The sequence below is a fragment of the Hemiscyllium ocellatum genome, chromosome 18, assembly GCF_020745735.1.
Source record: "Hemiscyllium ocellatum isolate sHemOce1 chromosome 18, sHemOce1.pat.X.cur, whole genome shotgun sequence".
In the NCBI taxonomy this organism is placed as follows: Eukaryota; Metazoa; Chordata; class Chondrichthyes; order Orectolobiformes; family Hemiscylliidae; genus Hemiscyllium; species Hemiscyllium ocellatum.
Genome location: NC_083418.1, coordinates 37296347 through 37312438, shown reverse-complemented (window position 1 = coordinate 37312438; position 16092 = coordinate 37296347). Strand labels below are relative to the sequence as shown.

Sequence of the window (16092 nt, the reverse complement as noted above, 5' to 3'; positions counted from 1 at the left end):
TTCTATATTGTTTATAAAAAGAAAGACTTGGACAAAAACAACAGTAACAATTTAATATTGATAGGTTGAAATTTTGCTGTTATAGTTTTTGGGCAAATGATCTTCGAATGGATCCAACATAATACTGCAAATAAGTTAAACAGATTACATTTTCACCACTAACATGAAACAACTCAATAGCGAAGACATGGTGATTTAAGAGTTTTTTTGCATCAATCTTGGTTGTAAGCTCTTAGTAAAATTGCTGAACTCTTAACACTATTTAATCATAGGTGTAAAGTATAATCATATTGTATCAAAGTATGTAACGCACTAACCTGAAAATCTGCATACTGAATTATCTTCTATTCTTTTCTCAATCAACACCTCTGCAAACTAAATACGACTTCATTTCCAGATTTTTTTTCTTTGCACAGCTGTATAAATTTCCTGTATTCTTCTATAATATTTATCCCACCATGATATTGTTCAATAAACAGAAAATAATATTTATGAATTTTTTTAGAAGAATCCATCAACATTAATCTCTATGTGAGGTCCATTCTTCAATTTAAAAAAAATTGAAATACAAATCCTCAGGCATGTCATGTATGCATGTGCCGTGTCTAAGAATTTAAGGATCAGTTTATTCCTTCGGACTGTCAGATCTAAGACCCACATCCATCTGTGCACATTCACAACATTTCATTCTCATCTCTCTATTGCTTCAGCTATTTTGGGCTCTCTCTGAATAATGTCAGCTTTAGACAACTGAATGACCATTCCAGTTTTTTGATATCACCAACATGTCTCCTGTTATACATCTGCAACAAATATTACCAACTTTTATTCAATAAGTTGGAAGGAATAGAGACAGTGTACACTAAAATATTTTTGAATTCATTCGGTTTTTAAGTTTTAGGATTATAGTCATAATAGAATTTCTCCCCCACTATTTTCCTCCACATCTTCCAAAGAAATGTTGACTTGAACAAGCAGTTAGTTATTAAGCATCTGGAGATTCCAATTAAATTGCTGACTATACATTTACATATTCTGATTGTGAGCCTACACAGTCAGTATTGGCTGAATATTTGACCACGAAGAGAAGCACAAATAAACCCTTTCTGTCCTAACCCAATAATCAAATACAATAAATGTACTCCCTGTCATGTATTACTGGGTGTTGATTAGTTGTGTTAACTTTGGTTATTTCACCTCAGTTTTGCAGAGGTGAGATGAGCCGTTCGGGTTTCATTGCTGAACTGGTTGAATGAGCATCAGTATATCAGGGAGTGAACACGCAATTTTTTTCCTCAATTTCTTTTAGACTTAAACAGTTATATAATCACAAATTATGCATACTTGCACACAGTTGTGATTTATTAATACTTTCAACAACTTCAAAGGTAATATTTATACATAAGTGAATTCTTGTATTGCCCGAGAATGCCACATTCAATACCTTCTTGCAGGACTAGTTTCTAAATTTGTAGAGATAAAGCCCAGTGCCTAAAGCCGGTAGATTAGCCAGCTGCACATTCTTAAGCCCCACTTTTAGATATCTGAAAAAGTTCATACTTATATAAGAAAATAAGATATAATATTAAATAAAGCCACACAGCACTCAGTACCTTCCTAAGTAGGACTACAATTGTCACTGCTCTAGAGACAAGATATTGACACATGTTTGTCAGCATGACCCAGTTGGTTTTCAGGAACTGATTTAGATTTATAAAAATAATCATATATAAACATTTTTTTGAATGTGGAGGATAAATGTTTATCTTCATCACCTAAGTAGAGGAATCCAAGTAGTTTTATACAAATCATTAGGAGAGATGATTCAGATGTCCCTTAACAACCCTGTACCTAATCTCTCCTCTCCTGTTAGCAGTGACTCCTTGTAGCGTTACCGTTTGGTGCAATGCACCAAATTTCAGAATCCTATCTAAGTTTCCAGAGTGCCCAAGTAGCTGAAGGAACAGCAAGCAGATAAAATCAGGGATGTTTAATAGATTAGAATTTAAAACATCCACGGTTCAGGAAATTCATTTAGAAGTGACGAATGTTGCAGCTGGACCATGGTATTTCTTTTTCTTAATCCTGGGCCACATAGGATTGAAAAAGCACAAATGCTTTTAAAATGTACTTTGCTTATAATGCTCCCTTTACATTGTTCTACACTGTCCTGGGTATGAGTGATGTTGTACTTGAGATTCTGGCATGTTGTTCTACACCAAAAACTCAATTATCCCACGAAGAGTTAAACTACAATGGCAGTGACACATTAGTTTGTCATCATTTGAACTTCAAATTCCTGCATAATTTATAATGGGATTTTCTACATTAATGGGAGTATTTTCTGTTTTTAAACAAAGTGGACACCACTGGATTTAGTTCAACTAAATCTAGCAAGTCCAACTATATGATGAAAAGATTAGGAAATCATAAGAATTGCAACATAACAGATAAAGGCTATTCACATCGAAATTGTGCTGGCTTTCCAAATAAACAATGCATGATTGTTGAGGCCAAACCAGCACACTGTACAAGATCAAAAATCCCTTTTTCATTCGTGTGCTATGCTCATATTAAATGAGCCAAGGATGCTGTATGCTTTATTAACCATGCTCTCTCTCTTAAGCTATCCTGCCACCTTCAATGATTTGTGCATATTTGTACCTGGGGCTGTCTGTCCTTTCACTCCCTTTGCTTTACACCATTTGAAGTATATTGTCCACCTGTAAGCTTCCAAAATGAATCACATCACACTTTTCTGTATGAAATTTCATCTGCCACTATTCCATTCATTCCACCAACCCATCTGCGTCCTTTAGATGTTCCACACTATCCTTCCCACAGTTTGTATTACTTCCAAAGTTTGTATTTTCTGCAGGTTTTGAAAATGTGCCCTGTCTTTAGGTCATTATTATTTGTTGGAAAAGGGACCCAAGAGCCACTGTTGGGAAAGTCCAATAACCTTCATCTAATCTCAAAAACATTCCTGAACCAGTACTCCCTGTTTCCTGACACTCAGACAATTTTGTATTGGTGTTGCCACTTTCCCTTTTATCCTTAATTAGGATTAGGGAATGTACAGGAAGCAACAGGTTTGTTCATTTTATTGGAGGATAGAGCTAAGTTTTTTTAACTGTATACACTGTTCATGAGATGGGAGCATTGTTGGCAAGGCAGTAGTTTATTGCCATCCCTAATTGCCTGTAAGAATGTGATGATAAGCTTAATTGCTGTAGCCTAGGTGATTTAGATACAACCACAGTGCTGTTAAAGAGGGAATTCAGGATTTTGACCCAGTAACTAAAAGATGACAATATAGTTCCAGGGCAGGATGGAGTGTGACTTCAAGGGGAACATGGTGATGGTGTTCCCTTGTATCTGCTGTCCCTGCTACATGGTAGAGGTTAGGGAAAGAAAATAACTTACATCAAAAATGAAACAGATTTTGGGGTCCCTACTGATGATTATTTGAAGATGTTCTGTTGCAATGAGCAAGGTAAGTCAGATTTTCAGACATACTTAAAAGGTGGAACTTGAATCTAAATTTCAAAAGGATCATGCCACATTATGAATGATCTGTACAACCATCTAAAGACTACAATTTTTGATAAAATGTTGGTTAAAGGACAGAACATAGTAGTGATTCCTGAATGTTTTGGACTATAAGCATAAATAAAATGGTCTCTCTTAGGTGTCTGTTTCAGGACCACTGCTGTCCTCAATATTTCTAAATAATTTGGATTTGACTATACTGTAAATACTTAACTAAAATGTGTTCCTTAAGGAGTACTGGAATAATCCAATTTTGTTTTCTTAAGTGTGGAAGGCTGTGTACCTCACTGTCCACTCAATATGGTATTTGATGAAGATACACAGAGATGTGTATATCCAGAGGATTGTAAGTGCCTATTTTATCTTTGTTTTCCTGCACATAACTGAAGTTGAAATGTGCCAAAAATTCCCGGACAAAATGCAAAATGGTGTAGATATCGGGAATATAAAACAAACTATAAGAGAACAGTGGAATTATACAAGATGGTCAGTCAGTGAGAGCAGATAAGTCTACATTTTCAGGCATACTCCTGCAGAAATCTAGAGTTGAATTTGTTATCCTTCCCACAAGTCTTTCCGTCCTGTTTTTCCATTTATATATATGTTTATAAGTTAGCCTGTACCTTGGAGTGAAATCAAGTCTTGATTGAAAAGATCAAATGAAAGACACCTTATTGAAAATATAATGGTCCGATGTGAAGTGGGCAAACTTATTATACTTTTTAAAGAAAATGTTTAGGTGCACAAAATAGAACTCTCTCACTCTTTAAATCAAAAATATGTAAATATATGATTCATGTGAAGTGGAGCTGAGGTATGTTACTTTGGGATTTAATAGTGAGACAGATTTAATCCACTCTCAAACAATCTGCTTCTGAGATTCAAGTATTTAATGTTGACACTGAGTGCTTGAAACAAAATACAAGCACACAGATACAACATTAAATGCACTTGAATGATACCCATAGATATTGCTGTATATTAATGAACATATTCAACAGTGCTATTTAATGAACAACATGCTTATAAAAGAATCAAGTTAATTGTATGTTTGGATACCGTAATATGAAATAGAAAACAAGGAATGAACCTTTTTCTAAGATACAAGGCTATATGCAACTATAAAGTTTGAGGGTTAATTCCTGATTTCTGTTTAAACAGATGATGCCAATTTGTTTCAGCAGGATGTACCACAGCTAACATTGTGGCTTTTAGGGTTGCATAAATGAATTTGTCTTATACTCTGATCTGATCAGTATCAATTAGCAGATATTAGGAAGTGTACATGTAAAGGCTTTGTATTTCCCTCAAAAATAAAAAAGTTTGTAGGCATTCCTTATCTAGACTATCTTGTGATTAATGGTCACTGAACAAGATGCATAAACTCCTGAATCTAGGTTTATAAATATGACACCCAATCGGAGTTCTCTGAAGAGAATTTACATAATTACTGAACTTGTTCTAATACTATGCACATTTCAACTGTACTTTAATCAAAGCTTTAAATAAAATATCTGCCTAATTTGTCTGCTGAAAACGTGTTGAGCTCTAAGTACAATAAGTAGTATTTGAGGATGAATTTGTTAGCATAAATGAATGCTGAATCTCGAATCTGAGCCCAACAGGACACTGGACAAATTTTTCTGTGCGAAGTCCATTCCTGAGTGTTCTTATGCACCAGCCATTGGAAGTAAATGTATGGTGCAGCAACAATAATGAGGGCAAAGTTAATATTGATCTTTGTAGCGAGAGGATTGAGTACATGAACAAGAATGTCTTGCTGTAATTATACAGGCCATGGGTGAGGCCACAACTGAAATATTGTGTGCAGTTTTGATCTCCCTATCAGACGAAGGATGCTCTTGCTACAGAGGAAATGCAATGAACATTTATCAATTTGATTCCTGGGATGGCTGGGCTGATACATAAAGAGAGATTGAGTCAATTAGGATTATATTTTAGAGTCATACAGCATGGAAGCAGATGCTTCAGTTCAACTAGTCCACGCTGACCATGTTCCTAAATTTGTCCCATCTCTCTGCATTTGGCCCGTATCCATCCAAACCTTTCTAATTCATGTACTTATTCAAATGTCTTTTAAATGCTGTAACTGTAGCTATATTCATCACATCCGCTGGCAGTTCATTCCACATACTAAACACTCTCTCTGTGAAAGGGGTGGAGGGGGACACAGAGAAACCTATAAAATTCTAACAGGATTAGATAGGTTAGATGCAAGAAGGATGTTCCTGATGGTGGGGGAGTCCAGATCCAGGCTCACCATTTAAGGATTATGGGTAAACCTCTTAGTACTGAGACGAGGAAATATTCCTCCTGTCAGAGAGGGGTGAGCCTATGGAATTCACTATCATGGGAAGTGGTTGAGGCCAAAACATTGTACTTTAAAGGGGAGGTAGATATAGCTCCTGTGGCTAATTGATTAAGGTATGTGGGCATGAGAGGTGAGATTAAGATATTGAGCTTGATGATCAGCTACAATCATATTGAATGGCAGAGGAGGCACAACGGGCCGAAATGAGTTAATTTTGCTCCTATCTTCTAAGTTTCTATGTAATCCACCACACACAGACAATATTGTAATATTTTCTTCACCTATTATAAAAAAAGTCCATTTTTCATCCAGTATATTGCATATGTAGAAGAAAGTTTAACAGTTGTAATTTAGTCAATGGAAATAATGTTTACTCATTTTTCAATAAAACTCCCCAAATGACTATTTTGACTAGTTGGATTATGTTAGGAAAACAAAGTTGGTATAGGTTTCTAGTTTTATCTTATACTGAGGTGAAAACAAACATTTTTATTTATATATTTTTGATCATTTATTTAATGGATTATATTTTGTACGTATTGTATACAAAGTAAAACTTAATTACAAATTAATAGTTCTACCAGAAAGTACAATACAATGAGGGGGAGTTAAGTGGGGATGAGGCCAATGGGTTCCCCATGTTGCTCACAATCCTCCCTGGGGCTTGTTTGAAAATCTGGCCTCATGCACAGGATGGATGTTTCCTGCCCACTGTCAAATCCCCAAGTTAAATTAATTTTCATTGTCTTAATTTTGTTCACAAAAAAGACTGTGTTACTACTTGTACTTTTAAAATTCAATCGTGCATCCTAATAACCAATTAGATTACAACCGAATAAAACTCCATCCATGCTAGAAAACAAAAGAATCAAATTGCAATTAGAAATTTTAACAGCAAGAGCCAATTGGTTGAGTAGTAGGGAATTAGTGCAAAGCCCAAACCTATGTACGCTAAATGTATTTAACTTCACATTGCTGAAACTATGTTAAAATTGTAGTGGTCAGGAGCTAATAATATATTTACTCTTTTTTTCTTAGGCATTAGACTGGCAGTTTATATTCAGCCTCCTAAATCCACAAGTGCACTGGCATCACCTGGAATATCCACTTCTGCAACCTTTAATGCTTCAGTCCAAACATTGACAACACCTACCTTAAGCCAGTACACAGGTTCACTGGTGGCAACAAAGAGTTCAAAGACTACCGCTTCCATTCCAACAATAGAAACCCCTATAGGGACTCATCTGTCCAAAGTTCCAATAGGGACAACTACAATTTCTTCTCCAATTCCATTACTAACAGAAACAACCACCTTTGTACAAAAGACAACATCAGTAACATCACCTGCCACCGAACAAACCTTAGTGTCTAAATTCACTAAAAGTACAACATCACCCACTTCTGCACTCCCAGTTTCTTCAACAAGAGGAATAACCACCTCAACAATAGCTTTGCCTGAAAGATCAACATTAGAAGAAATCACAACTGAATTACCAGCAGAATTACATTCCTTGTCCACATCAGTTGAACCAAAGCCTACTAAAAATATAACAACAACTTCAACGACTACTACAGGACTATTATCGTCAACAGCATCTGAAACTAGAACAAAATGGAGAACTACAATTAAGACAATTTCTGCTCAAACAGAACAATTACCAAGGAAGACTTCCTCTTCCACAACGGTAGCATCTCCATCAGTAGAAACAAAGCCAATGACACAGAAAACATCTTTACTTCCACCTTCAAAAGTGACCATGGCATATTCTACTTCAAAAGAACTGCATTCCACTATGCTTCCTCTCTTCACCAAGTTAATAACAAAAAGCACGAGTTCTAGTTACCCACGCATGACTTCCTTTTCTGCTGGAACATTGTCCTTGACAACTGAAAAGAGCAAATCATCAACTGCAGGAGTCCTTAGAACATCAGCATCAACAGAAGCAATGGTGCACCCAGCATCTGAAAAATCTACAACAATATCTTCTCCAACATTACTTCCAATAACAGAAAGAAATGAAACAACCGCAAGAACTACCACAGAGCCTCTTTCTACAGAAAGGCCCACAACATATTCACTGAGCTCAAGAACGCCATCAACAACAGTTCCATCTATGACCTCTCCATCTTTAACTACTTTATTTACAACCTCCAAACAAACTACCCCAACATCTACAGCTAAGGTTTCTTCAACATCATCTACCATATTGTACTCAGAAACACCTGCCAAAGCATCAACATCTGTAATATATCCATTTACAACTAAAACAAGTACATCATTTTCTGTTGATTCATATCAATCATTATCTACAAAAGGACCAGAAACTAGTTCAACTGTCAAAATATTCAAACCTGTAACAACTCCACAGAGCACAGTAATGACCTCCAGTTCAACAGCAGAAACACATATAACAAGTAAATTAACTTCCCTACAACCAATTAGTACACACAAATCTACTTTCAGTACTTCCCCAGTTGATCAAAGCGCAGCTCCAGTGGATACTTCATCTGTTCAGTTAACTACATCTCCAACTACAACAGCTCCAACCTCTATAAGAGTATCTCCCATTTCTATTTCAACATCTAAAACAACCACGGCATCTGCAAGAACTCAACCTGGGACAACTACAATGTTACCGACATTGTTTATAACAAATACAACCTCAGAAACCCCCCAAGCAAAAACTGTTTCCGAACTCACATCCAAAATGACAACCATTTCACATGTTAAAAATGTAACTGCATCTGCTACACTACTTTCAGCAACTTCAACTACAGCTACCTCTATACGCAATCTCACTGAAAAAATAACATCTGGAACAGTGGAAGTAGGTGTAACTAGACCCACAGTTCTTCCGTCTAAAGCACCATTAACAACAAAAACATTAACGGCTACAGCAAATGAAACATCCATTACAGGATTAGTTGTTACAACATCAGAAGGAGTTAGTAAGACATCAGAAGTTTTTACTCCAACAGCAACTTCTGTTGGAACCACAAATATCACAGGAAAGACAGTATCACCTCATCAGCTTACAGGTAGCACAACACTTGTATCTGCCCATTTGAATAGAACTGTTACCACTGAAAAAAAAGAAACCTCAGTCAAAGCCGTTCCTTCAACAACCCAACGTACAATTACTACTACCTCAGAATCAGTTTTGTATACATTACATACTAATGCCACTTTGTCTCCAATTATTGTTCCTCATACATCAACATCTACAGTAGGCTCAACAATGTTCTCAACAAGTGCTTACACAACAGCTTTGACCATCCCCCCAACTAGTCAATGTGTGGTAAGTAAAAGAACAAAGAAATTATTTATCAGTAATTACTTAGTTGAATACAAGGATACGTTCGGTGCATTGTGATCTGTAGACGAAACAAAACAGGCTCTTCACTAATTGCAGATTCTGCTTATCATAGGTTACCTAGTTTGCAGAGGTAATCCCTGGTTTCATTTCTGCACTTTTGATCTTTTCCCCCCATCCTGCTATTCTTATCTCCAACAAGTGTGAGGACAGTATATCATCTTGATTATAAAGACAATGTACTTTAACCTCCATAATAATGCTCCCTCCATGCCTGACATAACCTATCTACTATCAAAACCCATTTCTATACCACTGTCACCTTCAGACATAACAGTCCTAAATTTTGGGGGGCTTCCACTTCACCATGTTCTATAAAGATGACCCCAGAGTCCATCCACCCTCTGTAAATGCTGCTGCCAGAATCCCAATTCTCACCATTGCTCTATGATCTTTATTGGTTCCCAGTTTATCAACACCTAGATGTAAAAAATTTAAATCCTTGTGTTCAAATTTCACCATGGCCTCCCCACTTTCTCCTCCTTCCACCAGCATCACGATCAGCCTCACCCCCCATTCCAATTTCAAGACTTCAACTTCACAATGCTGGAGGCATTCTGTGTTTTGCCTATCCTGGCCTTACATGATTTCCTATTTTCATAAGTCTACCATTTGTCTCTGTGCCTTTGACTGACTGGGCCTTAAGCTCTGGAATTCCCCATCTTATTCTCTGAGTCTCTTTCCTTCTTTAAGTCATCCCTAAAACCTTTGCATATGTTGGGTGTCAAATTTTGTCTGACATTGCATCTGTGAAACACTCTGAGATATTTTACAAAATAAAATATATATACTATATGACCTTCCCACCATCATACGGTCAGAAGTGGAGCAGTTTGCTGAAGATTACACGATGTTAAGCACAATTGAAACTCTTCAGATACTGAACCAGCCCAGTCCCATATGTAGCATAACCTGGTCAACATCCAAGCTTGAGCTGATAAGTGGCATATAACTTCTGTATCACATGAAGTTTGTTGCTTTGATGTAAACAACTGCCATATTTTTGTTCAAATAGTGTTATGTTACTGTTCACCATTGTTGTACAGTGGTATGGTAGATGATAAAATGATGAGAGAGGTTAGTGTGGGTTGCTTTCCCTCTAAAAGAAGTCAGTTGCAAACCAATTGGCTTTGCAAAAGGCTACTCCTCAGTGACATTATGCTCTCGGTTGCCATAACAACCAAAACATCAAATTTCTACCCAGTGGGAGGAAGTGGCCAAGGAATTGGTGGCCAGTCAGAATTTTGCAAGAGTGTACTGGGCACTTTAGGGAGGCCAACATAAAATTCTGGGGATAGGTAGGTCGGGCCTTCTTGTTTAGATTGGAGGGATCAGGTACCCTGAGCAGGGGGTGGGTGGAAAAGGTGAGAGGATGGGGCAGACATTGGGAGCCAGACAGTGATGCACAAAGTGGAGACGGGGGTGGGGGAATGGGGGTTACAATCTTACAGTTTGGTGTGCCTGATGAGCACAGGACATGCCTGTTCTTTCATCAACTTTGGTGAAAACAAATGGCCTGCTCACTCTCATCTGCCTTTCCAGCACCCAATGTAATTTGTCGGTGGAGGTGGAATGAAGCTACTTAATTGAAGTTGAAGGTCTCACTTGGCCTAAAAGGCAAGCTGACTGTTGCCTTACTTGTTTATTGTATTGTGGTGGATTGTTTGGGGCTGGTGGGAACGTGGTGGGCGAACCTTGTGCACCCGTGGCTCACACACTTCCTGTGGAAGGAGCCATAAATATCCCCTCATAATTTTAGTCTTACCGCAATGTAAATTAATCTTGCTCTTCTAAAATGCTTTACAGATTCCATTTCCTCAGGATCTAGATGAGTGCATCAAAAATATATGTGTGGAAGGGCAAATAATGCAAATCAATAGATCACATGACTGCCCCTACATTGTGACTCCACCCAGCTGTGAGCTTCTTGGATTTGCTGTGCAGGTGAATGGTGACAAATGCTGTCCGCAGTGGGAATGTCCATGTAAGAGATTTGGCTTTATTCTTGTGCTTTAATCTTAAAATGGTTAACATTTCATGTAGAATTATTCAAACTGATCGTTGTAAAGCTATAAATATCATAGGAACATAGAAAATAAAAGCAGGACGAGGCCATTTGGACCTTCAACGGGTCCACCATGCAATCATAGCTGATCATCAAACTGTATCCTTTTGCTGCTTTCTCTTCATATTCTTTGATCCATTTAGCCTGAAGGAATTTACCTAATTCCTTCTTGAAAACATTCCATGTTTTGGCCTTGATTACTTTCTGTGGCAGAGAAATTCCACAGGTTCATCATGCTCTGATTGAAGAAATTTCTCCTTGTCCCAATCTTAAATGGTCTACCCCATATCCTTAGACTGTGACCTTAGTTCTGGACTGTTCAGTATTGGGAACATCCCTCCTGCATTAACCCTGTCCAAACCTGTTAAAATGTTATATCTTTCTATGAGATTCCCACTCATTCTTCTGAACATAGTGCTCACCAGTTTAGTTCATCAAGTGAATTTAGTGGATAAGATCTGTTCCAACATTGCATCCTTGAAGTATACTGGAACACTGCAGTTTTATTTAAAAAGTCAGTAACATTTTAGTCAAGTCAATATTGTGAGATCGACAACAGAAGACAGACTTGCCAATTCACAGCTTCAAATTTACTTACATTACTGATTTCAGTTCCTCCTGTGCATAATCTTTAGTACTTACACCTGCCTACAAATACATGTCACGATCACATACTCATGTCTAATTTGAAAAAAAAAACTTAATAGGGCAACAGAAAAATCTTGGAAGTTATTATACTCAAGTCCTTACAAATTTACCTGAAAATAATGTTACATTTCAAATTAACTGATATACTTTGCAACTGAAGTGTAAATTCTTGCTGAAGAATAAATGCTAATATTGGCATTTTTGGAACAGTTTGTTAATATTACGGTGTATTGTGGAGTTATTTGGAGTATTGTGTGCAGTTTTGGGCCCCATAACTCAGGAAGGATGCACTGACCCTGGAGTATGTTCAGAGGAGGTTCATGAGAATGGTCCCAGGAATGAAAAGCTTAACATATGAGGAATGTTAGAGGACTTTGGGTCTATATGTAGGGTGTCACAGTGGCACAGCAGTAAGCACTGCTGCCTCACAGCGCCAGAGACCCAGGTTCAATTCCCGCCTCAGGTGACAACTGTGTGGAGTTTACACATTCTCCCCGTGTCTGCGTGGGTTTCCTCTGGGTGCTCCGGTTTCCTCCCACAGTCCAAAAATGTGCAGGTTAGGTGAATTGGCCATGTTAAATTGCCCGTAGTGTTAGATGAGGGGGTAAATGTAGGGGACTGGCTCTGGGTGGGTTGCATTTTGGTGGGTTGGTGTGGACTTGTTGGGCCGAAGGGCCTGTTTCCACACTGTAAGTAATCTAATCAATACTCCTTGGACTTTAGAAGAATGGTGGTTGTGGGGGGGGGGGGGGGGGGGAATCTAATTTAACCACACAGAATACTGAATGATGTGGACAGAGTAGATGATGGGAAACTATTTCCATTGGTAGGAGAGACGAAGACCTGAGCGCACAGCCATAGAGTAAGGGGATGACCTTTAGAACCTTTTAGAAACTTCTTCAGCCAGAAGTGGTGAATCGATGGAATTCACTGCCACAGAAGGTTGTGGAGACCAGGTCATTGAGTATATTTAAGACTGAGATGGAAAGGTTCTTGAGTATCAAGTAGAGAATGGGGTTGAGAAAATGATCAGTCATGATTGAATGGAAGAACAGACCTGATGGGCTGATTGGCCTAATTTCTGCTCCTATGTCTTCAAATGGCAGTAATAGTGATCAATGAAGCATATATTATGTTATATGTATTTTGAACAATATATTCAGCCATATTTCAGAATATTTCAGTGCAAATCAGAATAAACTTGTGTCAATGTATTTAAGAGCAGTTAAACTTTATTTGCTAAATTTGTTTCTAATATTTTGATTCAAAGTATAGAACAGGTCATTTATATGACCCTAAACTACAAGGGAAGAGGATGAACAGTAATCTTTAATCTCATATATTAAATGCAAAAAAATCAATTCAAATTTTACATGGATATTTTAATGCCAATTCAGCTGACAAATTAATTCCAATAACAAAACAGGTACAGAAATAACCCATTTTCATTTAACACTTGAAATTTAAGCTACCTTGAACAAAAGCTAATGGTATTTACCTTATACAGTTTATTTACCTCACATCAGTGAGAGAATTTGCTTTGGTGAAATCATACACATTGGTTTGCCATTCATGCTTAAACACATTTTCTAAAGACGTGTTTTAACTGCAAACCAGAAATGATGGAAGATATAAAGACAGATTGCAATGTAAATGTACCCGTACATTTAACAGTGATTATCTGATAATTAATTAAAAGGTGCTAATATCTGAATGCAATCAGAGGCAGCTGGAGCTTTCAGTTATTGACAACTATTAATTAAAAAATAATAGACATGTTTGTGTATCTGTAAATAATCTGTTTTCAATTAAGCTTTATTGTGGCTGATCTCACTATTGTGGTTAAGATATGGAGGTGCCAGTGTTGGACTAGGATGGACGAAGTTAAAAATCGCACAACACCAGATTAGAATCCAACAGGTTTATTTGGAAGTACTAGCTTTCGGAGCACTGCTCCTTCATCAGATGGTTGTGAAGCAGGACCATAGACACAGAATTTATAACGAAATATTACAGAGTCATGGAAGTAAAATGATATATTTAACAAACCTTGATTGTTTTAATTTATTTATATAGCAATTGAGGTTTGTTAAATATATCATTTTACTTTCATGATGTAACCTTTTGCTATAAATTCTGGGTCTTATGGACCTGCTTCATAATCACCTGATGTGCTCTAAAAGCTACTGCTTCCAAATAAACCTGTTGGACTAAAACCTGGTGTTGTGTGATTTTTAACTATTGTGATTAACTTATTCCTGATGAAGGGCTTATGCCCGAAATGTCAAATTTCCTGTTCCTTGGATGCTGCCTGACCTGCTGTGTTTTTCCAGCAACACATTTTCCTCTTGCAACAATTCTCCAAGAAAATTACGACAAATATTTTTGACAGTTATTGCCCAAGCTATGTGTAAAATAGCTCTTAGATATTAGCTTTCACTTTGCCACAGTTTTATGTTGGCCAGACATGATTGACTCCTTCAGCCACAATGAAACACTTCACAGCCTTAATAAATGGAGAAATCCATGAAGCTCAAGAAAACTTATAAGTTTAAGGACTTCAAAGTTACATTTAAAAGGGGTTAACATTCACAAGTTATGCCAAATTAGACAGAAATAGTCATAATGGGAGAAAGAAAAAGATGACAATGCAAGCAGACTGTTTACATTTAACTAAAATACATTAATTTCAATATAGTTACTATTTCAGTACAAATGTGCTCCTGAAATTTGAGTATTTTGTTAATGTAATTTTTAAAATATTATACAGAGCTGAGCTGAGTCCAGCACATTACTGTAGTTCGAGCGATAAAGCTTTAATACATAAAAAAGGGAATTGAATTAAGTATGTTTAAGAATAGTAACTTATATAAAATAGACAAGCTAATGTATGTGAATAGTAAAGGCAATAATGATTTATGTGGCTCCAAGAGCTGGATAAACACAAAACAAAGTTTTGACTCATTTGCCATTACTATTTCTTCAATCCCAAGATGTGTTACATCATGAAATGTAAACAACGAAGCTAAAGGGAAAATAGAAGCAATGTGCTTAATATATCTTGGATCAAATTAATCTTTTATAAGATTAATATGGTTATTCTATGCAATTAAGTTAATTGGCTTGCTTATTGAGAGGGCAGATATAATCTACGTTTAAGATACTTCACCAGTGGAGAGCTCAGCAATTGGGTTTCCACAATCAGGTCACACAACTTTCTGTTTCACAGAACATGAAATACTGATAATGTTACAGCTATATAGATTAAAAAAAAACTTTTATGTAGCTTTCTCAACTACACCTGCTAAATATTCATGAAGTAATCATTACAATGTGCACAAAAATGCATTCACTTAAGCTTAAGTATGGAAAAGCATCTGTTTGCCTTTTGTACCTTTTGTGTTATGAACTTTAAGGAGAAGGCAATTTAAAAAAACAAGATCAACCACATTTTTCTGCTAATTTTCTGTACCATACCCTCAACAAAAATCCAGCATTGTAATAAAAACCTAAATTCTAAACTGCTTGGTGCCTTTTGAAATAGAAAGTCTATTTGGAAACCTACCAAATTACTTGGCAAGATATAAAATAAACAGAAACTATGCAGAGGCTGTCATAATTGTCTTGTACAGAACACCTGTCAAAAAGGGGCCTCCTGCTCAACATTAAATTGACGATTGACATTTAAACTTGTGTTAAACACTGCTCCCTGAACAAGAAATATCTTCATGTCCATTCTTAACAGATAACAAAATTAGAAAAGGAGGCAGTTTTCTCACAACTAAGTGAAAAGAGATGCACATCTTCAAAGTTCCAAGCTGATACTCAAGCTTGAACTTCCTAATTTCATGCAAGTGTGTGTCTCATCATATCTGGTTATAGGCAATGACTCAGAACATTTGCCCTGACACAGAAGGCATTTCAGTCTATTAGTTTCTCATGAGGCGAGCAGACTGCAAAGGACAATCACCAGATGATCCCTGACACCCACACCACTTTGATGGTTGGGTCTAATTTTGTCATAGGAAGGCTGGCCACAATTTTACACCACCTACTAATACCTTGCTGTTTCAGAGGATAGAGTGTTGAATTGACCTGATGCCCAATTAAAGTGAACCTCT

The 16092-nt window shown here is 36.9% G+C and overlaps 1 protein-coding gene across 1 annotated transcript in view; it reads left to right on the top strand.

The window, feature by feature from the left end:
* otog (otogelin) overlaps positions 1–16092 on the top strand; it is a 211317-nt gene that overhangs the window by 149056 nt on the left and 46169 nt on the right. Inside the window, exons 28-30 of the mRNA XM_060838635.1 lie at positions 3819–3898; positions 6923–9183; positions 11065–11242. Of these exons, the coding sequence (XP_060694618.1) occupies positions 3819–3898; positions 6923–9183; positions 11065–11242 (2519 nt within the window). The remainder of the gene's footprint in view (positions 1–3818; positions 3899–6922; positions 9184–11064; positions 11243–16092) is intronic.